At 43.3% G+C, this 27011-nt stretch overlaps 1 protein-coding gene across 3 annotated transcripts in view; it reads left to right on the forward strand.

Annotated features, from left to right (window-relative positions):
* The window catches only part of Ss (spineless), a 123782-nt gene that overhangs the window by 85729 nt on the left and 11042 nt on the right, over positions 1–27011 (forward strand). For 2 of the 3 annotated variants that reach the window (XR_011546323.1, XM_070662877.1), the window contains exons 3-4: positions 5515–5633; positions 18326–18415. Coding sequence is in view for 1 of the 3 variants with exons in the window: in XM_070662877.1 (XP_070518978.1) it covers positions 5515–5633; positions 18326–18415 (209 nt within the window). In the remaining 2 variants the exon portion in view is untranslated. Of the gene's footprint in view, positions 1–249; positions 873–5514; positions 5634–18325; positions 18416–27011 lie in introns of those variants that run through there. The other variant, XR_011546324.1, reaches the window with a different exon arrangement.

Raw genomic sequence — 27011 nt, forward strand, 5'->3', positions numbered from 1 at the left:
GTCGCGGAGCTTCGAGCGGGAGGACGTGCTGTTATCGCTCCGCGATCTCGCGAATTTTTCGACCGCGGATAGGATAATCTCGCGTACAAAAACGTGTCATCGTCGTTTAATCGGGAACGTACGATCGTTTTTTGTACGTCTCGGTCATTTTATTCGTCGTTTTGTACTTTATTTCGGGCTTCGAAAAAGTTTCGAAACGACAAGGTTACGTCGCGCGCGCAGCGCTCGCGGAGCGTCCGTCTATTAGTTTGCGTCGGACATTTCCGTCTCCGGCTCCCATCTTTAATTTTTTCGGCAAGTTCCGGCGATTGGCATTACGTGTCCGTACCGTGGTGACATCTGCAACTCATTCGTCTTCTTCGTCGCGGCCGTGACTCTCATCTCGTTGCAGGCGAAGCCATTTTGAAGTAACTCGAGGAAGATTAAGTACGCGGGAAACGTTCCGTATCGCGATCGTCTTGTTCTCCGCTTGGCGCGAATTCTTAGTGTGGTTCTCTTCCACCGACGAGGATCGATCGAAGGATCGAAAGTAACCTGACTTTACGCAAACAACGCCGCGAATATCGTGAGTGTAGATTTATCACAGGAATCGTTCGTCGCGCTTCCGAATTTCCGTCGCGAAAATCGCCGCGATAATTTCCCGGTCATTTTTTCGGTCGTTCTTCTCGCGAGTGCGTGTTAGTGATAATGACAATGATCAGAAACAAAGCAGAGGAGGGTGATATACTGTCGAGTGACTTTGAGTGCTACGAGAAAAACGTCAGGATAATCCGGAATACTGCCACGGAAAGAAGGAAGGAAGGAGGGAAGGACGGACGGAGGGAGAGAGGGACGGAACTTAACCTACCTCAACTCAACCCAAAGCTACAAATGTAAGTGAACCGGCAACGCGCTGTTGGCCGTAGATCACTCAATGTAATTAACGAAATAAAAATTATTATAATTAATTAATTGTCCTGAAATATAATGACGCGGGCGCATGGTTTTTTTCTAGTGTTAAGTAAATTATCTGTGCCTATTTTAATTCCGTAATTTTTAGTTTCTTGTGAATTAAAATTTAGATTAAAAAAAAAAATGATAATTAATTAGTTCCGCGCTATTAGCTCATTTGTTTTTCGAGTTGATGGAACTCGACGCAAACGTTGACACGCTCGTTTCAAGCCGTACATCCTCCGTGACCGTCGTAATTATAAAACAAAACATTTACCCACCGAAATCACACCCACGGATGTCGCTTTCTCCGCGTGACATCCTAAATGACTTAACGGGTGGTCGAGCGCGTTCAGTTAATGTTGGGCGCGCTTGTTAATACATGTCCCGTTTTGCGGCACGGCACGCCGACTTCATCAATCATCGATCGATTATGTGATTGGGAGATAATCACTTATTTAACCGTTCACTTAACCGCGGTCGACGCCGGTGGCAGCGGGCTGCGTAAAATGCAAGTCATCGCGCGCGAGAAGGTAGGCAGGGAAAGGCAGGCAGGCACCCCCGAGGAGCAGCGTCATTATTTGCACTTCAAAGACGTCTATATAAATGAGGGCGGCGGTGCTTAATGAAGCGGCCGAGTGATCGGAGGGACGATCTCTCGAAAATGATCGTTGACGCGGTTGATGGGCGGAATCGTACGCCGATAATGGAATTTCGATCCTGACTCTCGTGATTCCGAACCCGTCAAATAATCGTTTAAGTAAAAAAAAATTTTTAATGAGCCTACCCCTGCTTTTTACGCGACGGTGAAGCGCGCGAGCGCTTCCGACTTCCCAGAAGAATTCTCACATTTCGCGGCGACGATAATTTCTAAAAATAACGCGGCGCGTTCAATTGCGCTAATTTCCAGCGGCTGATTGACGCTCGTGTGCGGCAAGCGTGGGCGATAAAGCTGCGAAGCGTACCGGCACGTTATAGCGAGACCGATACCACGAGGTAGGCGAGGATAACGCGAGCGTTTCCCCGGCGCGTCTCTTTGCTCTCGCTTGACGCGTTGCGCGCCGTTCTGATTGGCCTCCGCCTCCGCTTTTAGATCCCGCCGCTTCCTGCGTTCCTCTCCGGCGCGTATATGTGTTCATAAACTAACTGACCTTGCCGGAGGAAGTATAATTATTATTACTGATTGCACCGGGCAGTGGCGGCGCATCGCGATGGCACAACCTCCCCGCGCCCTAAAGTCGGAACTCCACGTGGCGCGTCACGACAAAGATCGCATCTGCCTCCGTCGCCCGTTCCTTTTATCTCCGCTATTTCCCCGTTTCTCTCTTCCGCCCTCGACGAACGGTCGTCATTACGCTTTGCCGCGGGCGAGTTTTGCACACGTTTTCTACTATGCCGATACCGTCAACTCCGAGTGTTATCGATATAACCCTTTTGTGTAATTACACCTCGGGACAAACGAGAAAACTTAGTTAACGCGAACGTGCGTGTATCATTATAGCTCGCACGTTGATTACAGATTATCTTCCTAAATGACGCTTCTTTTTTTTTTTTGCGTACACTTAATTTCTATGTCCATTTAAGATCGTCGAAGATCTGTAGCAATATAAATTTTTTTTTTATTTTTTAAAGCCGTTTAAATATTTTATTTTATTCGACGCGTATTCTACGAAACGATTCTCTCGCTCATTGTTCCCAGTTCGAACGTTCTCGCGTATTTCGTCGCGGGGCTGCTATTAGTTCAGGAAACATTAGAGTATGGTCATTAGATTTAAATGACCGGTAATCCCCCCCGAGCTTACGGCGATCGAAGATCGGATTCCGACCGGCGACGCACGTGCGTACGTAACTCTCGGACGTCGCGGAGCTTTTCATCCATCCGCGCATCTTGCGGTCATTTTAACCGCACGACGGTAGTTGTCCTAATGGATCTCGTTCTAAAGGGTCGCGTGGCAATACCGTGGGTCGTCGGAGAGTGCTTCGCAACATTGCGTGCGTTATCTACCGTTGAGTGACCATTGCACCCTGCTCTAGAACATCTCCCGAGGCACGCATCGCCGCTTCGCGGTTCTAATCGCCCTTCTTTCGTTTACCCCGCTTAACTTCGGTCGAAGCTTGGACACCCAAGCCGGTAATCTTCCCCGTCGTTACCTACCCGGGATTGTCCGGTCTTTGATTTACGACGGAAGATAGAATTGGATTTGATAAACGTTCGGTTAGTTCGCCTTATTGTTTCTTATGACACTCGCTATTTAAATAGTAATATCTTACGGTAAATCTCACGCGCGAAACTTCTCTTTGCCACCTTGTTCTTATCCGTCGACTGTAATTACCGTTTTATTATACAGCGCGGAGTAATTTACGCGCCAATGTAGATAATGGATCGTGAAAGTGGGCCGAAATTTTCGTTAAAAAATGCGCGACTTCGCCTCCTTTCCCTCGCGAGAGACCCAAGGACTATCGATGTCCGAACAAGTTAAGCGCAAACGGATTAACGACGGGCCCGGGGAACGTACGTGACAGGATGTGAGCGACACTTCCTTTTAAACCCTATAATACACCGTCGATCTGTTACAGTTCCATACACCTGCTTGCTTTCTGCTTAATATGCGCGCCATAATTAGAACATACGAGACCACCGTCGTGTTAAATAATAAACTGGTCGCGTTTACGTCGCCGTGCTTACCTCGGCATGCGAGTGCGAAACTAAGCGCCGCTTTTCCAATCTGTTCACACTATGTAGTCTTAACATTTATAATTTTTTTCAAGACGTAGAAAAGAGAGCGACTAAATTAATTTTTTTTTCTGCAAATTTGCAAAAAACCGAAATCACGAAAATGCTTATTCAAATAAATTAAATAATTTTATTACAGCGAAATTAAATAATTAAATAATTAAATAAAATGTAAATAAGTATGTAGTTATCAAGTTGAAGGAGTTACGTATTAAATGTAGAATTGTATTCTTTTCTTTTTTCTTATTTAATAAAAATTGGCAATTAATAATCTGCCGACGTTATTATCGCGATATAAATGTGCCTATTTAGAGGAAGTTTATGGATTCGTTATGTTGTAATAAAAAATATATATTGATATCGATCGAGTTTATTTAGAAACGTTGGTTAAATTTATATCTTTGACAGTGATCGCCTTAATTATCGTTGGTCAAGAAACATAAATTTGCGTTACGGTAAAAAAATGTCAGTCTCCCTTTTCAGTCGCCCCTTGCCGACGTCATCGTTCCTCTAATCTTTCATAAAAATCAGCAAACTTCAACCAACGTTACAGCGTATAATATGACAAATCTGATAACGGCTCGGTTTGTTACGGCTGACTTTAATGACTTTTAATCCGGACAGTCGATGCGCGAACGATGTAATGCACCGCGCGGCACGGCGCGGCAAACGGAATTTATGTGATTCGAGTGGTATACCGGCCGGATGGAGAGCACCGGAAACACATCTTTGCTCTTATCGAGACACGATATTAATTCATTCGTTGTCCTCTTTTACCGGTCATAATCTGCAATCGGGATTAGCGATCGCCTTATGCAAATCACCCAAGAATATCCCTTAAACAGTGCGCGACCTGCCAGTTAAACCTACCGTTTATTTTTTTTTTCAGTCTTTATTCCGTTTTACAAAATATTTTAATTTATCTTTATTGTTTGTTAGATTAAAAATATGCAGATAAAAAAATTTTTTATTTTACGCAAGCACGTCTTAGTATAATATAATTATATTTAAAAATATATTAAATCGATAATTTAATTAATCGAATAATTTGAAGACTAAGCAACTTTCAATGCAATTTCGAAGTAAAGGGGCTCACTCGCAAATATCTCGTTATCAAAAATGTGTTCTGACTCGCGAAATGAAGTAATTGAGAAACAGTTGATTCCGATTGCAGTCAGTTACATAAATGAGTGGCTCGTTTTCGCATTCGTGTACCGAGGGATGACGATGGGCGTCCACTTAGGCCTCTAATCATTCTCGTGATTTGCGGTCGGCGCGATAAAAAAGCGGGCACTATGGGACGAAGAGTGTCTTATTAAGATTCGCGGGCGAGTACGCCGCGAGGCTGCCTGATTGAAATTTAATTGCGCCGTCGAAATTATCCTCTTTCCCCGTGCACGTTTTCGACGATGTTACTCGGACAGTTTTTGTACCCCGGGTTGTATATTATCACATTAATGCGTCTTTTTTTTTCGCAGGGGAGCGACTATTTTTTCGCACTCTTCGCATTTCGTATCGCGAAACTGTTTAGGGAAACATTGAGACTTTGTCTTGAAAATTATTAATAATAAGCCGATGTAATTATTAAGAATATAAATTAGCGCATTAAATAAAATCTGTCGAGATAATTAAATTATGTTATCTGTTTTCTTCATAAAAAATTTATATACGTATATTTATATAAGACATTAGTAATTATTAGAACCGAATTAAATCAGGAGGAAAACCGGTTTATCGTACGCTGTGATTCGGAGAGTACATTCGAGCAAACGGACGATTTTGACTAAATTATTATTACCGACGGTCAGATTTTCGATCTTGTCTCCATAATATACTTTACTCTGTTACAGTGGTGATGCATAAGGATAAGGAGGAGAATTCGCACCACGACTCGCATTACAGGGCGAGAGAGCTGGCGGCGCTCGCTGCTTACGATCATCATCACCTTGACGGCGAAATGTTCCTACAGGTGAGTACCTTCATTACGTAGAACAGCCCGTATTTACGACCTCATTTGGACGTATCAAATTTTAAAAATGCATATTAGGCCGATGCTCGCGCGCGCTCGTATTTATCGTAAGCCGTGGCGAGGGACACCTGCTTCCTCCTCGCTCTCGATCGATCGTCTCTCAATTCACCGACCATAGCGGAGAGATCTCGTCTCCGATCCGCGCCCGAGAAATAACCGACGTGAATTATTCGACCGAGTTGCAACGCCCCGTGTACAAATTGTAAAATAAGCCTCGACTTAAACCTGAACACCTAAACTCGCCGCCGTCTCAGGCGCCGTTACCTAGTCGGAACTGTCTCGGTTTTAGTTATACGACGGAATGAAAACCAAAGCTGGACGGGCGTCGGCCATCCAGCTTTGGCAAGCCGACGTTTTGGGCCAGTATTATCTCATTTATCGAGCATCAGCGTTTCCTACATGGGGTGGCGCGTCCTCGGTAACGGAAGTGCGCGTCGCGAGTTATGGTCCGACGATTTCGTCAGCGATACATGTATGTGCATATAAATCGCTTATTTGCTGCATCGATTAATTTCACAAACCATAAAGTAAAGGAAAGACGTTTAAACTTGTGAGGCTAAGCAATCAATAGAGTGCGTTAAAATTTTAAAGTTTCAAAAAGTGGAGTTTATAACTTTGGTCTCTAATCGTCTCGCACGTACGCGTATATTTATTTCTACGTATTTTTAAATTTGCATTGACGTTGATTTCGAAAGTTAGCATTGGAATTAGATATCACATCTCGTAACTAATTATATTTAATTGGCATAAATTTTTATCTTTACGCACACGATCGTTTATCTCATAAAACGGATTACGTAAGAGAGTATCACGTCAATTCGCGTAAATGGAGAAAAAAAAGATCGCCACGTTCGAGTTATTGATTCTAATCGTTAAGGACCAATCAGGGCGATATGATAAGTCAGCGCTATACGAACGATCGACTCCATTTCGAGCAGCGATATTATCTGCGCGATACATTCACCTGCCATAACCACCGTCTACGATTCACGATTGATCGACGGTCGGTGGTGTGAGTGCATGCGAACAGATGGAGAGATGAATGAGCAGGCAAGAAAAGAGGAACGGCGCGTTACCAAATGACGACCCGTGATTGGAACTGTCTGTCAAAGTAACGATACGATTTGACGTCATGTTTGATAGGAATTGCAGACGATAGTAAAGCAGGAAATTTCGACGAAACAAAATATACAGCGAAGCGGAAATAGATACATTTTTTCGTTTGGTTGCAAATGCAATAATCAATTATCCATCAAATCGGACAGTTCGAAGGTTGCGGTCAATAAAAATTTTTATTTAACAATGATAACGATCAATTAATTAATAACTTATGCCATTGCTTGTTTGAGATAAAAGAAATTAAATCTTATTAATATGTAAAATATCATAGCCGTGTTTATTTTTTTTTTTTTTTATATAAAGCAAATTGATTCGTATGATATAAAAGTTTCGAATCGCGTCGTGGCGCAACGCGCACCGAAATTAAATCATCGGTACTGAGCGGAAGAGACAGGGAGATGCGAAAACGAGAGAGAGAGAGAGGAGACCAAGTAAAAGAAAAAGAGGGAAAGACCGGAGAGATATCCGGCTGATGAACCGGCTATGAAACCGAGGCGTACGAGGTGTCTATTCCTCCAAAGTATAGAAGGGTATATACACGGATTAATGGCCGCGTATCATGCAAGGCTATTACGTTCCCTTTCTTGCGTTTTAGGTGCGCACCTGACGGAAAGGGAACGAGCTCGCGGACGCGAGAGAGAGAAAAGGAAAGGATATGAGCACCGCGAACGAAAGGGGGTTAGAGGTGGAGAGGATCGGGCTAGACCGAGACCGAAAGATCGGGAGAGACGAGCGCGAAATATACGAACGGTACGCGCGCGATTTCATGCGCGAGTTAACGTGCAATGTTACAATCGAACGATCTTCCCAGCATCTAGAACGGCGGGTTATTAATTAGTTCGTTAATTGCGTTACGTATGTCTCTGCACGCTCGAAGGTAAAGTCCGAGTAGACCTCCGACGACGACACGCGCACTTGAATTGTCGAACGTAATGACGAGCAATACGAAAATATCGACGAACGTGTCGGAGATTAAAAATAATTTTGTGAACGTCATTCGCACATTTATTTATTTCCGTAAATTGGCGTAATTAGGGATTATTTCAAGGCGTTCAAAAAAAAAAAAATAATATAAAACGCAAGCTAGGCTGCATCAGAGGGTATAAGCGGAGAACGCGCGAGCGGTTATCTCTTATGCAGACACGGTATCGATTTATGAAAATGCCCTGATGCAATCGAGTCGCGCTTGATTTTCTCGACGAGACCGTGCTCGCTCTCGGAACCTGGACACCACTTTCTGGGTAATCTACCTCACGCCATTTTCGTCCCGCGTATCAATAAACTTATTTATTCAATTCGCACGGTTCCGTGAACTTGACTTTCCAGGACCTCCCTCTCGCCTCCTACGCTTATCATCCTCCGTCGGCCACTTTGCTCCCTCCCGACAAACAACGCCGTCTCGTCTCTCCTTTCCACGCGCCATATACCGTTCCGCCGATCCTCATAAACTTTACGAACTCCACCAGTAAATTCTGTTTATGACAAGCCGGCCGCCACCACGACGTATTCTCAAAATTACGACTAAGCGCGATCGGATTTTTATACCCCTTCCCTTTTAATTATATCGTGAATCGCGACTGGACGGTGTACGCGATCGAAAGACCGATTGAGGAAACTACTCGTTCAGACTTACGGCGCGACAAGACGTCCTCCTGTTTTACGTTCCGAGAGGTTTCCACAAGCGCGGAATTAAAATTAATTCGCTCGAGATTGCATTGCAAATTATGTAATTAATTAAGGAACCGACGGAGGAAGAAAAAGAGATTTTTTGATCGCGGAATTTTATTATCTTAATAATCTATATTTAAGGACAATGTACTAAATTTTAAATATAAAAATGAATAAAATTCACGGGACAAACTTGATGATATATACAAGGATAAGTTTAGTCGAAAAGTGCGCGATAACAAGTACGGCAAAGACACGCAAAACAAGCTTCTCGTGCTAAATGGTGAATATTTAAGAAACAACTGAAATCAAATACACGGACTTTTCCCTTTTACCACGTTAAAGTATCGTTTTTCGTGAGTAGCGTGCAAGGAGGTACCTTCCTACTTAATACTTACTATTCTCTAAACGGTATGCGGATACATTACTTTTACGAAAGTTTCCTCGCGTAAAACGTTTACTGCCCTTTTTCGTCACTTCTGCCATGGCGCGCGAAGACAGAGGGAAAGAAAGACCGAAAGAGATAGAAACGCGGAGAAAGAAGGAAAGGAAAGGAGACCGTTTCTCGTGAACCTCCGGTGTAAAAGGTTCAAGTAGACCGAAAGCGTTCTTCGATCAACTCGACACGAAACCGTCGCGCCGGTAATTTGCCACACTAAACACCACCGTTTATGTGAATCTATGCCGATTTAGAAGAAAAATGGGGAACGCGAATTTAAGATTCTACTAAAAAATTTTTTTTAATTTCTATTCATAAAAATAATTTTTATTTCATAATTATAATGCAAGTTTTTATTTTATATTTTTTAATTTTTATTAGTAATCTTAGCCGGAGCATATAATATATATTTAACGAATTAGCGCGAGCGACATTAGAGGCGTTTGTTTCCGAGGTAAACTAATAAAACGCTGATTATCCGACCGGACGGCCGGATTTTTCGATCGTTGAGCGAAACATACTTTGCCAATCCATTTCTGTCGTCTCTCGGAAATTATCACCCGGCGGCCCCGACGCGAGCGGCACGATACACGGCGGGGAGCCCCCCGTCGAGCGCACACGGCTCTCAGCTTTCGTTCCTTTATGAAACTCGAATAAACTTTTCTCCGACGGCGCTAACTCGCGCTCCTTTCGCGGGGGAAAATATGCGGACGGCTGCATTTTTCGCGTCAAGGTGCCGCCATTACTACCAGCGAGAATGTTTTAAAGACGCGAGAGTAAACTCTTGATCCGATTTTAAACAAGCGTTGCCGCAATGAAATTAATTTGCAACATTATACGACGCAACTTTTATTAAAAACTAGATGAAACCATGCGCACGCCTCGCGTGCGCTATTTTTTGAAACGCTCTAATTACAAAGTATGAAAAAAAAAAAAATGTGACCCACCGATATGTATGATCTTCAGTGGAGTAGTAGAGTTCTGGTGACTGTAACATAAAGAAAAATATTAATGTAGACATGCTAGTTGGTTCATGAATTTAACAAAAAAAAAGTAAAAGTATTTTTTTTTATTTAATTTTAAAAATTGATATTCACCTAAGAGTTGCTCGGCCGATGCAGGATGCCTATCCGAGGCCTGCTCCTCCTCTCAGATGGGACGTGACGAGCCATCCTTCCGCGGCACAGGAAACTCGCGAACGCGACCGGGTGAAGTTAAAATCGCGATTATGACTTAACACTGTCGCGCGTTTTTTTTCGGCATTGCTGAAAAAAAATCCTGTGAAAGTTAAAAAAGATTAGTAGACTCACCGATCTGCAGCAACAGCGGAGTTGAAGAATTCTGCCGGTGACTGTAACATAAAGAAAAATATTAATGTAGACATGCTAGATGGTTTATAAGTTTAACAAAAAAAAAAGTAAAAGTATTTTTTTTTTTAATTTAATTTAAAAAATGTATATTCACCTAAGAGTTGCTTCGCCGATGCAGGATGCCTCCTGGGCCTGCTCATCCTCTCAGATGGGACGTGTCGAGTCATCCTTCCGCGCACAGGAAACTCGCGAACACTCTCCCGTAAAAATAAAATCGTACAAAAAAACGTCCGAAAACTGGCGGCACTCCCGAAACGACCGACGAACCGGCTGCGGTTCGTATGATGACTGATATCGGCGTGCGGCTTTAATATCTGTAACAGAAAAAAGGTACAAAGTGGGAATTAGTGACATGCTGTAAATCAAGTCAAGCTTAAAAAAAAAAATTCTTTACGCGTTTTATTAATTTTACGTAAAGCCGAAGTGATCCTTACCTTCGAGTTGTTGCGTCGATGCCCGATGCCTATCCGAGGCCTCCTCCTCCTCTCAGGATGTCGGGGATGTAGATCACACCAAGATCCTGCAACACAAAAATTAATATTAAATTGCAGAAGCGTTCACATTAATATTTATTGAAAAACTATTAATATTAGAGAATTAAAAAATATAATTTTTACCATGGAGCTGCTCCGTCAATGCACAATGATTTTCCGAGGCCTCCTCCTCGTCCTCCTCCTCGAATTTTTAGAATAGGATGCGGTGCTTTAACTTCTCATCTGAAACAGAAACGAAATAGATTATTAAATGAATATATTTTTCGGTGCGTTCTAGTTACGTGCTCAACCTACAGCTAGCGCGCACAAGGTTATGACCGCGTGGTGTTTTGCATCGCGATCACTGCTCTACCTCGCCCTCGCCCGCTTTATCCCGGTATGCGTCGCACGACGGAATTTATACGGTTGCGGAATCGGATTGCTCATTGCGGAATCGGATTGACCCGAAGAGGGTCCACAGCGATCGTTCGATCTGAGATAACCGCGAGCTAAGATCACTCACCGCCCCGGTCATATGCGTACAACGCGTAAACGGGGAAGGAACTTACTTTAAAGGGACGGGAACTGTTCGCCCGTATTTTCCGTGTGAAGAGAAGGGTGGAAGATGCGATTCGTGCCGGGATATGTCCCTGTAGAACGAATTATCACCTCACTTCCGGTGCGACCGCGTGCTCTTTTTCCTACGTGCTGCGTACTCTGCGTACCTGTGCCGTATGAGTGTGGTGGGGGAAGCACGTACGTGCGAGCGGTAGGCGGCTCGAGCTCACCGCTAGCCGCCTACCGCTCGTACCCCCGACCGCTCCCCTCGTACGTCTCACCCTTACGCTGTTTAACGCGCTGTACAAGAATTTCTTTTATTTAAATTAATTGCCAGAGATCCATCTAGCATCGATTTTAATATAGATAGAATTAACGAGCTCTCAAGAAAACTTGCTTGAACGACTGAAAACTCTGTTTTATGCGAGAATCTCTGTCGAATATAAAAAAAAATTCGCGAACAAAATTTACGAAACGAAACTCGCGTGGATTTGCATCTCATCGAATCGGGAGGATTTCGGGAAGAAAGAGAAAAAAAGAACCTAAGAAATGCGAGGTCGAGGAAGGAAGAAAATCGTATCGGCCGTACGAAACGTACTACTCGTTAAAGCGCTGATAGGGTCGATCAAAATGCAACGAAACTGTGCATTATGTTGTTGATATATCTCTGCAGGCGAAATTCAGCGACCAGCTCTAGCAGAGGCCGCGGGTTTCCCTTCTCCCTTCCCACCCTCGATCGCCTCGACCAGGTTCACTCACCCTCTTTTCTGGTGCACGGTGGATCGACCAATTTTGATGCCGGCGCACCGGGCACCCAGCTCGAGCTTCGGTACAAATCACGCCTCTCAGTGACGTATCGTCGCAAAAGCAGCCATTTTGCTCTCATATTTTTTATTTAATAGCCACCAGGCTATCGTGTATCGCATTAATACGCGGCAGCTACACCGCGCGGTAGCGGTAAAAGAGGGTCGTGGTCGGAGCGACCCCCGCCACCCAGTAACCCGTAATCATAACCGAGCTATTTTTTCCCCCGCGCGCGTCTCCTCTCCTCCTCCCTTTAGTTCTCTTCCTTCTTTTTTCGCAATACTTGGGCTACCACGTCTACGCTTCCCGCGAAGCAGCAACACCCTAAAGATGCTACTAATGCCACGATACTCACGGGGTAACCGCATCTTGCGGTATAATTCAGATAATACGAAACTGATATCTATAATTATCAGAAAAGGAAGAATATAGAGATATTTTTTGTATATGTACGATTTTAAAAAATGATCCTTTATATTTTTATTTTATTTTATTTTTTTAATTTAATAAATAGTCATTTATTATAGAGATCCATTTAAAACCTGGTCGCGCAGACATTGCCTCCGTGATTCTGATTAACGCAGTGTAATTTAGATCGCGTCTCCGCGTGAGGGGGTCGGCCTAAGTGAATTTTGTATACGCGGCAAGAGTTAGCAAAGTAGCGAGTCAGAGTCGGTCGGCGCTCGATGGAATGAGAAGAAACATACGGCCAAGTTGATCACCGTACTATAAGGTCTTACTTGTTGCTGATGGTTGCATGTCTGCTACGGTAAGCCGTGCTTTCTGCTTCCTGGTTGATTGCTCCGTACGCGAGAAGCGATAGGAAACTTCGTCCCGGCCGGCTGGGCGCGTATGAATTCTTACACGTCGATCAGGATCACCGCTCGCGATTTCTGCGACAAGTGAGCGAACGGCGAACCCACTCGGGCGATTTTACGAAAGGTTTAATTTCCCCAAAAATATAAGAAACCGTATTAAGGGACGGTAACGACTTATCGGACATAATTAAACGACCCTTGATTTTTTTTTCTCGCGGATAAAGTAACGTTGCTCGCATGTACGTTCGTAATAATGTCTAAATTTTCTTTCCGCATTTGGAATATCCTCAAAACGGCGCGGGTAATTTCTTCGAGTAACCTCATACTCGAACTTTTACGGACACGGAATGCGCGATATATGTTGCGGCACTCACACAGAGTATGCAAAGCCGTTCAACTTTTTAACTTTCTTGACCGTGACTTTTCGCAGCTTGACTACATACATATCAGAGGAGATAACTAACGAATCTATTTTATTTAATGAATATTGTTTCATCCATGCTATATCAAATATCGATTTCTACGAAAGTATTATTCTTTTTTTTTTCCCCCTTAAATAATCATTATTCTTTCGCCACCACCGGCGACGTAGTAACAAAAAAATAAAAGAAAAAAAAACGTAACGCACTACCGAGGAATACTTACTACATTCCGGGAATACAATAAATGTCTCTCGGTCGACATTTTCTATCACGCACGCTGCGTTTCTCTAGAAATTCAATTTTAGTAAAATAGAGCATATTATGATAAAAAATGTATTAATAATAAATAACTTCTTTATGCTCGTCGTTTTAGTATTAATAATAAAATATTTTTAGTTTCGGATTACACTAATTATACCAAGAATTTCTTATTAATTTCAAAATAATTCTGTGCCGCACATCGTTGCTCTGACTTGTATTAATATTATTACCCTCTGACATTTTTATACCAGATTTTAATTATATGTATAGAGGTTCTTATCGCAGTTGGTTTATGTAGACCGTTAAATGTAAAGCTCTCGACAATATCTCGCGAAATTCAGCTAAGAACCTCGTGTGCGAACTTGGTACTCGCTGAACGAACGCATCGCTCGCAGCCCTCTTTAAGTAGCTCGCGCGAGCCTGTTTGATGCTACCTGGTGAACTTTACGATATCAGCCTTGGAATGCTTTTGGAACGGTCGGATCGGAAGTCAAGGACGTCGATAGCGGCAGATATGAGCGGAAATTAGGCGGAGAGAGAGAAAGAGAGTAAGAGAGAGAGCGAACGCGCGCGGGGCAGGGTGTGCGCGTGAGGAAGACAGAAAGTGACGTAGGCTGAGTCAAAGGCAAGTGTAGGCTGGGTGGGTGCATGGGATGGGATGATATCGGGTTAGGTTGGTGGTCGACGGGGCTCGCCTTGGTCTGGCACCGCTAGTCCTTCCCGTATTGATCGCGTGCTCCTTTCCTCCCTTAGATACCACGTCGACCCTCTCTTAAGCCTTACGTATGGCCCGGGTTTGCTCCTACGTTAAGCTCGACCTTAGGTCGGGGCGTTCACGGCGGATCCGCTGATTGGAGGCGGTTAGAAATCAAGGGTTGAAATCTATATAAATCCGGTCAGCCCGACGTCCTCATAGATAAGATTTTAATTCACGATTTTGGAAACACAACGATCGGCTTAAAACACGTCTCTCCGCATTTTGTGTAAAGATTTTAATTCTTAATTTTATTTTTATAGAAACTTTTTTAAAAAGTTATTCGAGTATAAATTAAAAAAAAAATTGGTATTTATATATTTTTGAAGATTTTATTTGTATTTTTGTTGAATCTTGCAATAGTTTAATTAATTTTTTTATCTGTACTGTCGTAATTATAGAAAAGAGGCAAATTATTATTTTTGCTGTACTTTCGGTCGACTAAACTAACAGCTGGCGTAGCTCCGAGGGTAATCATAGCGATCTACATTTTATCAGAATCATTGCTAAGTATAATTGACAATGTCGGCGAAATTCCACGGCGGATCAGCATTAGCGCGCTGATCCAGTTTCGTCGTCGAGCTGGTCGCGTGCTAGCCGGCGACGCAATTAGTCGTCCGATAACGAAACGGAGCGAGGTAGCCTAAACCGAGATAAAGCTGAGGAAGGAGAAAGCGACCTGGCTAATTCGGATACGATTTCTTTTAATCGGCTATCCAAGCGAAGTAAGACGGTATGGTGTACGCGATCATAACGATAATGGCGCATGCAACGAGCGTAGACCGGCAAACCATATAACTCGTCGTTGCCTATAGAAATGAAAAGCCATGAAAATCCGCTCCGGCACGAACGCGTTAAACGTTCAACCCATATTCAGCGTTTCAAATGTTACTTATCTTTGACACTCTTATTGATATCTAAACACGAACGACTTCCCGCTTCTCTCTTTTTCTCTCTTTCTCTCCTCCTCTCTCCCTTATGCGTAACTTTTGTTTCTCCGCACGTTGTCTTAAAATCCGTTCTATAATACTTTGTAGACTCAACAGCTGATTAGAGACACGCATTCGATTCTACCGCAACGTTTCATTGAAATGCATGGCTCTGAGAGCCACTTTGCACCTTCGCGATATATCGTACATTTGTCTACTGCAAGCTGAAAGCCCTGCATTTTTTTTTTTTACAATAAAAAAATTAATATGATATTATAAATATCAAAAAAAAAAAAATCTTGTAACGTCTGCATCATTAATACAAATCTGAATGTGTGCTATTTCGTTAAGCGCCTTTCTAGAAGCGAAAAATTGAGTCGCGGTATTAATTTTAAAATAAATTTAGCATCACGGAAAACGCGCGGGGTTTCTATCCATCGGTGAAGGAAGAAGAGGAGAAGAAAGGTGGGCGAAAAAGACACACGTATATACGTGGTTTTCTATTTCTTGCGTGAGGCGGGTTGGCGAATCAGTCGCGTGCCACTCGCAGGCTCACTCGCGTGTTTCGTCCAAGCGTGAACTTCTAATACCCCTTCATCCTCACCTTGACTCTCCCGCATTAGCAGGTCGCCAATAATACTTCACGCACGAAATCTTTCCGTTTTCTTTTTTTATGCGAGCGGCAGTCACGGGCATAAACGTGAGCCTCGAAGCATAATCGCACACGTTGGCATTTGCCACTGATTGCGAAATCTCGAACGATCGTACTCCCGAGAGTTCAAGAAACTAAACGTTGTGTTTTTTTTTTTTTTTTTGTTAATCCGCGAATAAAATAGATTGCTTTATGATAACGTAAAGGCAACGCCGTAAATTTAGACGTATTACATTATTTGATCATTACCCGAGCGTTATTCGTTTTTCATCGTGGCGTAAAACGCAGCCCGAACAAAGCGATAGTCATAATCGTGAAGACTCCCCGCCGTCGGTCGATCGAGAAAACTCGATTACTTCCCGAAACAATGCAATTATAGTAGTAACGACGAACGAGCCTCGCGGGATGATGCCTTCCGTGGAATGGCTATGCCGGCCATTTCGAGGGGACGGGAAAAGGGGAAGCGCAGGAGAAAATTCTATTATATCCCGTGTCCGTACGCGGAGTGGTACAGCGTGGGGGTACAGGGTGAAGCGATCCGTATTGACGCAACACAGGAACCCACCCTACGGATTAACCAATCGAAACGCAGCATCCGCGCATGCGATCGCTCGCGGTACCGTGTGCCATTTTGTATGCCACCTTATCGCGCCCCGGAATCGAGGGGTGCTCGCTTCCGCGGCGGCCGGAAAATGAAACCAAGAGTTTGACACAGTGACATATTTAATCGTAGGGGCTGCGAACGATTAGACACTCGATGTGCCAACTAATAGATGACCAAAGAAAAAAAAATACGAATCCCTTTTTTAGTCGGATAATTCTTGGCAAAGGTACGCGCAGTTAGACGCTATAGTAACATATGTGCTACATGAAATAATTAAAAAAAAAAAATACAGAGTGTAATTTATAAGATACCGAATCATTAAAAATTTTCCTCATTTTCTTAATTGTATTCTGTTTAATTAAATCGAGCTTCGTCGAGATTTAGCTTAATAACGGGATATCTAATATGTATCTATTTCATTCAAGTACTTAATTAAAATTGAAACGTCGAGCAGAGATTGAATTAGCGAGTCCGCCGATTGGCACGCCTTAGTTCTTTTTATACTCGGCCGCTTTTCGGCCCGCTCGCCATATTTCGGAACAATAAGTTTCCGCGATCTGGCGTGCCTGGCACCGCCACCGCGAAATAAAACAAAACAATACACATTTAACTCGCAGAAACGGCGGAGAGCGGACGAGGCTTTAAATGGTTTCCTACTCCGCTTTCTGAACAGCGTAGGGCGGCAGGCCGAAGACTGCTAAAACTGGGACGGATATTTTCGGCTTCGATGCGCCGTAGCTCGTTTGGTATTTGCCGGTATCGGACCGCTGCGAAATGGGAAAACTTTCCTGGGGCGTTTTCAGCGCGTTCCCAGCGCTGAGAAGCAACGCTCACCGCCCTTCGCTTTCCGAAAGGCAACGCACCCTTCCGTTTTCGTGCCGCCGCACTATTCTCGCGTGGCGGCTCGAAATTGCTTCTGTATTTCGGAATGCTCGTATGTGCCACGCCGGATTGCCACGTGATTTACTTGAATTATTTTTATCGATATACCAGTGGCCTTTGTCCTCAAGATTTATTCGCTCCGAATTTGCAGGCCTTTTTTTTTTTTTTAAAGTTTTACTCATAAATATATTAATTTATATATATATATTTTTTATCTAATTGACACGTTACCTACTTTTATAATGTCTGTAATGTTCACATCACAGTTTCGTTTCTCTTAAATTTTATCAGCTGAGCGCTACGTAAAGGTAATATTTCTTTCTCTTGAAAAAGCTGCGGGGAAAGCTACGAATAACAGGTATTTTCGGCTTCGAGGTGAACACTCGAGTTTGTGCAAGCTCGTTTGGTATTTACCGGTATCGAGTCGGCAGACAAATGAGAAAACTTTCCGGAACATTTCCGACCGGTGCCGATGCCGATGCCGCTGCCGCCGCCGCAAAACGCTAGCCTTTGGTTTCGAAAAGGCAATGTATCCTCTCGTTCTCGTGCCGACGCTCTATTCGCGCAGGGTGTACGTCTAACAACGTCTGAACCTGTGTTTTGTAGTGCCCCTAACTTATCCGTGCCACGAATTAGCCTCTTCAGCCTCGACCCGATGCAAACGGAGCAGTCCCAAGCTCGATTATGCTCAATTCCGAATGAGTTTACACGTTTTAGTCGAAAAACGATCGAAGACGATTCTGTCTATCTCTGATTATCATCCGCAATATATTTTTATAAAATAGAAATCTATTAATGTTTTATTTGAAATAAACTATGGCCTTTTCGTACATTTTTATACTTGTATAATTTAATTAATAGATTGATTTTTTTTTCCAGGCATTGAACGGGTTCCTGTTAATCCTAACTTGCGACGGGGAAGTGTTTTTCGCGACCCATAGCATAGAGAGTTATCTTGGCTTCCATCAGGTATGATTAATTTTATAATTTAATATAAAAAATAATAAAACTATCGATTGTGAGAATTTAACTTGTCGATTACACGAATCTCTTATTGACAAGTTAAAAAAAAAAAAAAAGAAATCAGTTACGCGTGTCGTGAAAGCGAAATCGTCAATGTTCTCCCTTGCGAGGTTCTTTCCTCCCTTATTGCGAGGTGATTTTATGCATAATTCACCCTTGTTATTGTTAGTTTATCTTCACTCCACGTGTCTATTGCCAGCGCGCGGCAGTCACGCCAATGCTGTCAAGTCAAGTTCACCGTACGTGTCACGTTTGCTCAAGGCATCATCCCTTTTCGCGAGACAATGTACCCATTCACCAGGACTGACGTCCGACATACATTTTTCAGTAGCAACCGTACTAGGTCATCGACGCAAGCGAGCAGCGCGACTTTGTGACGTTACTTGACTCGACTTTTATTGTCAGACGAATCTGATGCTTGAGCAAACAAATCTCAATTACAGTCTTTATGTAACAACTTTTATATAAAGAGAAATTATTTTTTCATGCGTCTTCAAATTATAATAATTAATAAGTTATGATAAATTATTATTCAAAATTTGTCAGATACGTAGCTGTTTTATTCACAATAATTGAAAAGTAATTAAAAGAAAACAGAGCAACTCGTTATCGGAGAACATTGATGATCAAAGACGTTTTGAATAAGCGCGAGATGCAGTAAAAATGTAAATTAAGTTATAATGCGTGCTTTAAAATTCGAGCCAGTTTTCGAAACGTCTCTCTTAATATTTGATATTACGATTCGGCGAGTTTTCTCTGCGAGTCGAGGCTGCTGAAACAGCGATGTGCCAGGTCTCAATTATCCTAATTCATTGCGAGTCGGCCGCCGTGTGTGCCACAGTCGTGGATTTGCATACGCGAAGTATCCCAAACGAAAGCGAGTTGTCGAGTGCGAAACGTTATAGGCGAGCAAGATACCAGATCCGAATTCCGAAGATCCTTAATTAATTATGACACCGGATAATCGCGACCGGAGCTGGGTTTCGTTAAAAGCGATGTAACTCGGATGATTTTATATTCGATCGGTCCCCGATTGGTTCCCTTCGATGCGCCAATGCACCCGCGGTGTGGGAACCGCGGTAAGCTCGATCCCGATTCGCCGTGCAGACCGAATCTAATTGCGCGGCCACGATCCACACTGTTGCACATAATGCACATTCGCGGATTGCTACCGGCGTTCCCGGCGCGCACGATTATTTCAATACTTCGACCGGGCCCCCTTCGAACACCGAGGTTTCCCTTTAATGATAAAGCGGCTGTATGTAACCACAGCCTCGGCCTCGGCTATTGGTTCCACGCGAGAGAATTGTGTACACAATGCAGAAGCCGATTTTGCACTCGATTTTGTCCCGAGTCTCCCTCTCAGCGACACGTCCGCGTTGTCGTATTTGATCGACCCGAAAATCGTCAGGCGTTCAAGCTTGGACGGAAGCAGGCCCGTTTTACAAAATTTACGTGGGTATATTTAACAAACGCGTATTTAAACATATTCGATTACGAGCAAATTGAAAGATTACTGTAATGTACGTGTAAATAAATGTCAAATAGCGCTTGGTTATTTAGCTTTTGGAATCCGTCGGCGAAAGGATTAGATCGCTGTCGTCGTCGTCGGCCGTCCACACGAGAACACATTAAAGAATCATCTATCTATCGGGGGGTTAGAGGGCGGGAGATGGGTGGTCGACTAGCTCCATGGCATAATACCGTCACTCGAGCCCCTTCGGTACACACCGAAGGGGGATCCGGGCACGCACGCGAGCGCAATGTGCATACATTGTAAAAAATGACGGATGATGATTTCCCGAGCCGATGACTCTCTATACGGGGCGCACGCGAACGCGTTGAGTATGAATTGCAGAAAATAGCGGACGATGATTTTCTGACTCGATGACCGCATATCCGAGACAACAAAAAAGAACCAAGAAGCGGTTTGTTATATGACCGTTCTAGATTTCCTCCTAAATACCCCTCGCGATATGCGCGCGTGTGTGCTCGAAATCACTGACGGAAATCATCCACCCCGGTTTCGTCAGTAATGACGGAAGTCGAATCGACTTCTTACGAGAAACTTGCGCGAGTACGATTGTGGGAAAAAAAAGCGCAGCGCGCTACTTTTATAATACTTTCAGATTCAGCGTACAATAAGAAATAAAATTTTATATTATTATTTAATTTTAGTTACATTACCTATGAGATGTAAAGATTTGTATATTTAAATTACATTTAAAGAAACATGAAGTGCTTAAAGTACTGTGCAAGATTAGTTTGTTTCAAAAAATTATTAAATGTAACTTTCTAATGTTTTTAAAATGGAAAAAGCAGAGTAAAAATCTTAGAAATTCGTTGTCTAATCGAATCTATAAAACCGGCTTGAGTCTCGAAATTTATTAAATATTTACGCGGACATTAAAAATTTTTTTATTTTTTATTTCGCAAATATTCCGATAATTGTGAGAGTATTTTACATTTACAACGTTGTTCAGGAACGAATCTTACGGAACACGCGTTGGAAATTATATTGAAAGGCCCTTCATCTGTATTCTTTAACAAGCTCGAATTATTACGCCAACTTTCGTGCACGAGTATCCATTGAGACGTAACAATGCACGCAACGGTACCATATATATGTACGATATATTGAGAAAAACAAGGACGATGACTTCGCACGAAGCTGTGCTTGAGGAAAATGGCTGTCTCGTTATACAATTTTTTTTTCTTCATTGTCTTTGATAATATTTTGCCATAAAATTAATTTTTGACATAAACATATTATATTTTTTTTTAATAATCTCGTTTAAATCTGAGAAATATATACTCTAATCATTATTCACGATTCTTAAAACGCATCTCATCCCGTTACAAAGATCATTCATCTGCATCCGTAATAGAAATAATCTACCTAGCTCGTGCAGGTGCTCGTTTAGACGTAGAAACGCGAGCAAATGCACGCAAACCTAACAGCGCGCTCTTCAGATGTGCCATAAGGAAGCGACTGGGTAACGTTAGGAAAAGCACCCCCTCACAGAAACGACGCTACATGCAACACGACCATCTTTATACTTAACAACCAGTAACCGGGAAATATGTCTACAATTCTTCAGCACTACCTTTACACAATATACCGCTTTTCGTTCGTTCAAAACGTTTTATCTTTATTCCAAGAGATTACTATTTTCCTCGCATTAAAATAAGTGTTGCAAGATTGATTCCAAATGCCTTTATCCGCGATATTGAGCTCATAATTTTGCAATACGTCAAAATTCAGTACTTCTCTCTAAATCTTTTTTTTTTTTTTAATAATTATATGCACATTATAAAGTTCAAGTCCACCCATGGCATTCGTCATAGAAATCTCGCTTGCGACCCTAATATAAAATCAATGTCTACTGAAGCGTGACCACAGCGGACGCACGCGACATCCACGTGATAATTTCCCGACCTGGTGATCGTACGGACTCTCGCCGCATCGCTTGCATCCAGTGCATCTAAGTCGACGTAAAAAAAAAGAAAAAAAAAAGAGCGACGGTCTCAGAGGACGCGATTACACGCCCCCATAACCCCACGCGAGAGAGCCCGGTTGAGGACTTACGTCGGTTTGCACGGGAAGGAAAAAGCCGCGTAATGACAGCGCCGACCCACAATGTAACTCACGAGCGGATTCTATGCCGCGTCGGCTCTTTAGTTCCATATCTCACGCGAGATATAGAAAAAAAGCGCGCGACGCAAGACTCGCGGCGAGTCGCCGAGGGTGCAACGGGCTGGTTAGGGGTGGCCGTCACAGGCTCGGGATTCGAGGCGTGGTTTTACGATTGTTCGCGCGCGGCCGGCGCGCCGGTTAATTGGACTGATAGAGTCGATTCGATGCTCAACGAGCCTTATGCCCCATGACCCACGTCGGATAAAAGTAATAACTTAACTGAAAGGTCAAAGGGTTGCTTATCGCCCGCGAGAGCAACGAGAATGAAGGAGAGGCGGGTGGGAATGGAGAGAAAATGCAAGAGCAAGAGAAATAAGGGAAAAGGAAAGAAAAAGGGACCTTGAGGTAAACTCCTCTCGGTACACCCTGCTTTTCCATATACGCAATGTATTATTTTATATTTAGAGATCTTGATTTTAATTTTTTTCTCTAGAGATGTAATTAAAGATAATTAATATTTTGGGGTTTTAATATTATTATAATTAAATTATAATTAAATCGTATGATATAACTGACAAATTAATTACGGTGCATTGACGATAGCACCCGAACTAACCGCGGCAGAATTTTATTTCACCGTTGACGTTAGGGAAACGGGCATTTTATTTCATTACGTTTGAAAATAGGCATTTGGCCAATTAACTAGAGTACGCGCAATTCGCGAGAACACGATGCGTATGCGGTTCTTGTTAGCGTTTGAGGTATTAAAAGATTGCGACTTACGTGACTCCGAAAGGGAGCATGCTCGTACTTTCGCGCGTATCTCCCGGCGGATCAGAAAGACGCTTCCGTAATGATATGAGGATGAAGTAGACGGCAGAAAACCAACGAGCCCCAACAAAAAAATTGCACATGGAACGCGACGTCGACGGCAATACGTTACCCCCTTCTGTCGTATGACGCGTGTTTCGACTGGCCATTTTCTCGTAAATCTCACTTGTCCCTGGACGCGAATAAATCTTGTCGTCATTTACATTACCGTGCGTAATATTTTGGCGTACCGAAGCCTCGGGAAAGCATATTATCGATTACACGAGATCGCGTTTAAATTAAAAAAAAAAAAAAAAAGAAAAGAAAAAAAATTATTTAAAAATAATAATTTTATATAAATGTAATAAATTTAATTAATTACTTTTATTTTACTATTCTAAATAGAATGCAATGTAGTCTGTTCTAATGTTACATTAGTTGACTTATTTAATGCAAGAATGTTAAATTTCTCAATTTCTTTTGTCTCTATTAAACTACCGTTTGCTGTAAATTCTGATTCGACCTTTACTTTAGACTATTAGGATGTCTCGTCGTTTCGAGCCGGCCTTCCGCCGCACCGGCATCTCCCGTGAGAATCGTCCCGTACCTGCGTCGAAGAGGGTCAAGAACCGAGTCGTCCCGTCTTTATCCTGGAATTAATTACCCATTAGCAATTACCCGCGTCCGATGAGGCTCGCGCGCGCATTCCCTCGTCGACGTCTCGGCGCCGATCGCTACGTTTCCCCGCAGATATCGCGAATGATTCACCGAGGGATTAGGGCCTCGGGGCCCTTTCTCTCTCGTCCTCTCTCCCGCGAGAATCAATTGACCACGTTAAACCTAAATGTATACGGCGGGGCCTCGCGCGCGCGAACTGAATTATGTGCCACAATTTAACAATTAATAGTCGTTAATGAAGACACAACCGGGCTGCCCCGAAGCACTTTCGCCTTTCACCCCGTTCCTTAGCCCGAGAGGAATAACGTAAAAATGGATTATAAAGAATCGCGAAAGGGTTCTCGAGCGGAGGAAGGATTGAGCCCGGTAAACACGGCAACTTCATAATTCTCCGATGTAATTGAGAACTCAACTTCGAGACTGTGATATTCCATCGCGTACCTTATACAACACGGTGTGGTATCTATTATCTGAATAAGTGTTCGAACGCTTGAGCTAAGAACTCACCTCGGAGCTCGTGGATTTGATAAACGATGAATTTCAAGTCTCAATAAAATTAACAGAGATAATTTTACAAAATAAAATTAATTAATTATACCGCAACTAAATATTCTACAATTTAAAGACAAGAACTTTGCAATCTGTCACCTTAACGCGCGATTGTTTTAATATTATATGTAATAATTATGCGTATCGAGAAAGAGAGAAAAAGAGAGATCGATCGGGGTAGGGCGAAAATTATTAACGTGCGATTACGGATTAATTATTATTACCCGAGTGATTTGTTTCAATTTGCAGTAGGGCCCTTTGATCGCGGCCGCATCGTGTTTTCGTCGTGACTCCACCTGACCGTGGGTCCACCGAGTCGGATTTATTTCGTTAGGAAACGCGCCACGGTATCGGTGCTCGGGCGTACCATCGGCGGGGTACCCGGGACGGTGCCCTCGGTACCTGCCTCCGCTGTGACACTGAAATATCGCGAGAACGATTTTCAAGTTCGACGAACGAGCGCAGCCCTCCGCGTGACGTTACCGCTCGTTTGTCACGACGGACGCGACGCGAGGATGCGGCACGTACGATCGATTACTCGAAGCTCCCAAGTGACGTTCTCTTCTTCCCTTTCTAATTTTATCTCTTTCTCTCACCTCGCCTAATTACCCAGCTACTTAATCCTTCGTCCGTTCTGTATTATTGAATTTAATTCGATCGTTTCTATATTCTTGAATTTTTTTTATTCTTTATTAAAATATCGTCATCGTCGGTATGGTATTTCGGTTGAATCGTGCCACCGAGGTAACGTCAGATCTTCCACTAATTTGCGAAATAAGAATCGACGAGCAAATTAAAAAGACGAGGAGAAAAACAAAAGTAGATTTAAGGAAACCTGTGATAAAAGAATTGGTAGAAAAAAAATCTAAAACGGCCGTGCTCTGTAGCGAAGAAAACTAACGCGGAGAAAGAGAGAGAGAGCGGATCGGCGGGGCGGGGAAAGCAAACGCGGGGGTGCTGCGAGTAGAAAAAGAAAATAGAGCAAAGGAAGGCAAGGCGAGCGCAACGCATTCTTCGCAGGCATGTAAATCAAGTCTCTCCGCGGCCGAGGGAGAGGCCGATGCCGGCGGGGGTGCGCTAGCGTCCACCACTAAATAATTACAAGCTCTTAATTAACGACGAGGGCCGATCGTAAAGCCATCCGTGGCCACGCACGAGCGCGAGGGGCCCGGTCCCGCAACCCCCGCAGACGCATGTTTCGAGATTATTTAAACGAGCAATGGTAACAAACGTTATGCGGACGGGCCTTACCGGATGCCGGATCGTGGCTACGCCGTCGCGCCAACGCGACGTCCGTCGGTGACTGGCCTCTCTCGGTTCTCGGGTGTGCCCGACGAGCACGAGGAAAAAAGGTTGGAAAAAGAGATAAATGATGTTCGGGCGCGAGAAGAGACAGGGAGAGAGAACGCGAAAAAAGGACTACGGAGCTAGGACAAATCAATGGGGAAGCTATCTCGCGCGAAGATGACGCCGGCGCGCTGTGTACCGCAACGTAATTAATTAATTCGCTCAGGAATGCATTTTTTTAAGAGTAGATACCATCGACGCAAATTTAACGCCTTCAAAGTCTGACGTTTCCTACACGAGATCCCTCGCGAGTATTTTACCGGGGAAAGAAACTTGTTACATATTCCAAAAATTGCAATTAAAAAGCAAGAAGCATTAAAAAAAAAAAATGCAGTTATGCGTTTTGGTAATTGTCATTAATGTTATTAAGGTGAGCGAGTAATTTTTAATGTACAAAGACGTCATTCCGTGCTCAAACCAGCGGTATATTTCCACGGACTTTAATTGTCGTAGAACGGAGCTTTAATTAGCAAAATCTCGAACTAATTACGCAATAAAATTGCATACGAGGCATAGCGATATTGCCGCGTCAAGTCTTCTGTCGAATTGAAAAGCATACGCTTGTCATTATCGAGCTATAATATTCACTTGTCATCTCGTTCACAATATTGCAACACGTGTAGTTTCTAATATAACGTTATATTTACATGACTGTTGAATACTTAAACGTTTATTAAAAAAAAAAAAAAAAAATTGCCGAGTCTTTTAATGATAACCACGCAGAAACATTTTGCTAATAATAATCACGTAACGCTTCAAACGAGAAGTACCGTATAGTTTGCCGAGAGCCACCAAAACGGATGAGGAGTCCGCATTAACTTATCGCGCCTGTAAATTACGTTCGTCTTCGTCGCGGAGGAAGTTACGGCAAAAAAATAGCAGCTGATACCGTTTGAGAATATTTAATATGTATCGATAACGAGAGGGGTTTTCGCAATTCGCTGAAATGCGCTTCCAAGAAAGCGTAATGGCATTAACGGCCGAGAAAGGGATGGAATTACATTGATTATTCTCGCGATACGAATCAGAGAGTTTCTTGGGGCCGTCCTCCGGCGGCACCGACGTTTGTCAGAGACGGTTGACACACAGTCCGATTATAATTTCTGTAAGAAGCACGGGCACGTGAGCGTGCAATTATATCCTCGTCAAGTGAGCGGAGGGGGGCGGGAGAGAGGAGTGGCGGCGCTCCGTATCGACCGGCGATTAAAATATAATTTGTGATTAGGCCACTTAACGAGAGCGATCGCTCAGATTGGAGACCTATTATGCGTCGGTACGTGACGACAAACTATTACGACGTAAGATGTAATTGCGGGCCGTTTATAAGCGACCGCGGCAGCGTTAAAGGCAATTTACACTTGGCTCGCTCCTATCGATCGGCGATTTTAAGAGAGACTCTTATATTACGCGGGATCAGTTCGTGATACGGTCGAGTACAGGCGTGCTTTACCCGGGTTATCCTGTTAATTAATTGGGAACTTTGTCGGAAGACGATTGCTGAATTATTTAAGTATCGGCGAA

Source organism: Cardiocondyla obscurior, linkage group LG10 (genome assembly GCF_019399895.1).
Source record: "Cardiocondyla obscurior isolate alpha-2009 linkage group LG10, Cobs3.1, whole genome shotgun sequence".
In the NCBI taxonomy this organism is placed as follows: Eukaryota; Metazoa; Arthropoda; class Insecta; order Hymenoptera; family Formicidae; genus Cardiocondyla; species Cardiocondyla obscurior.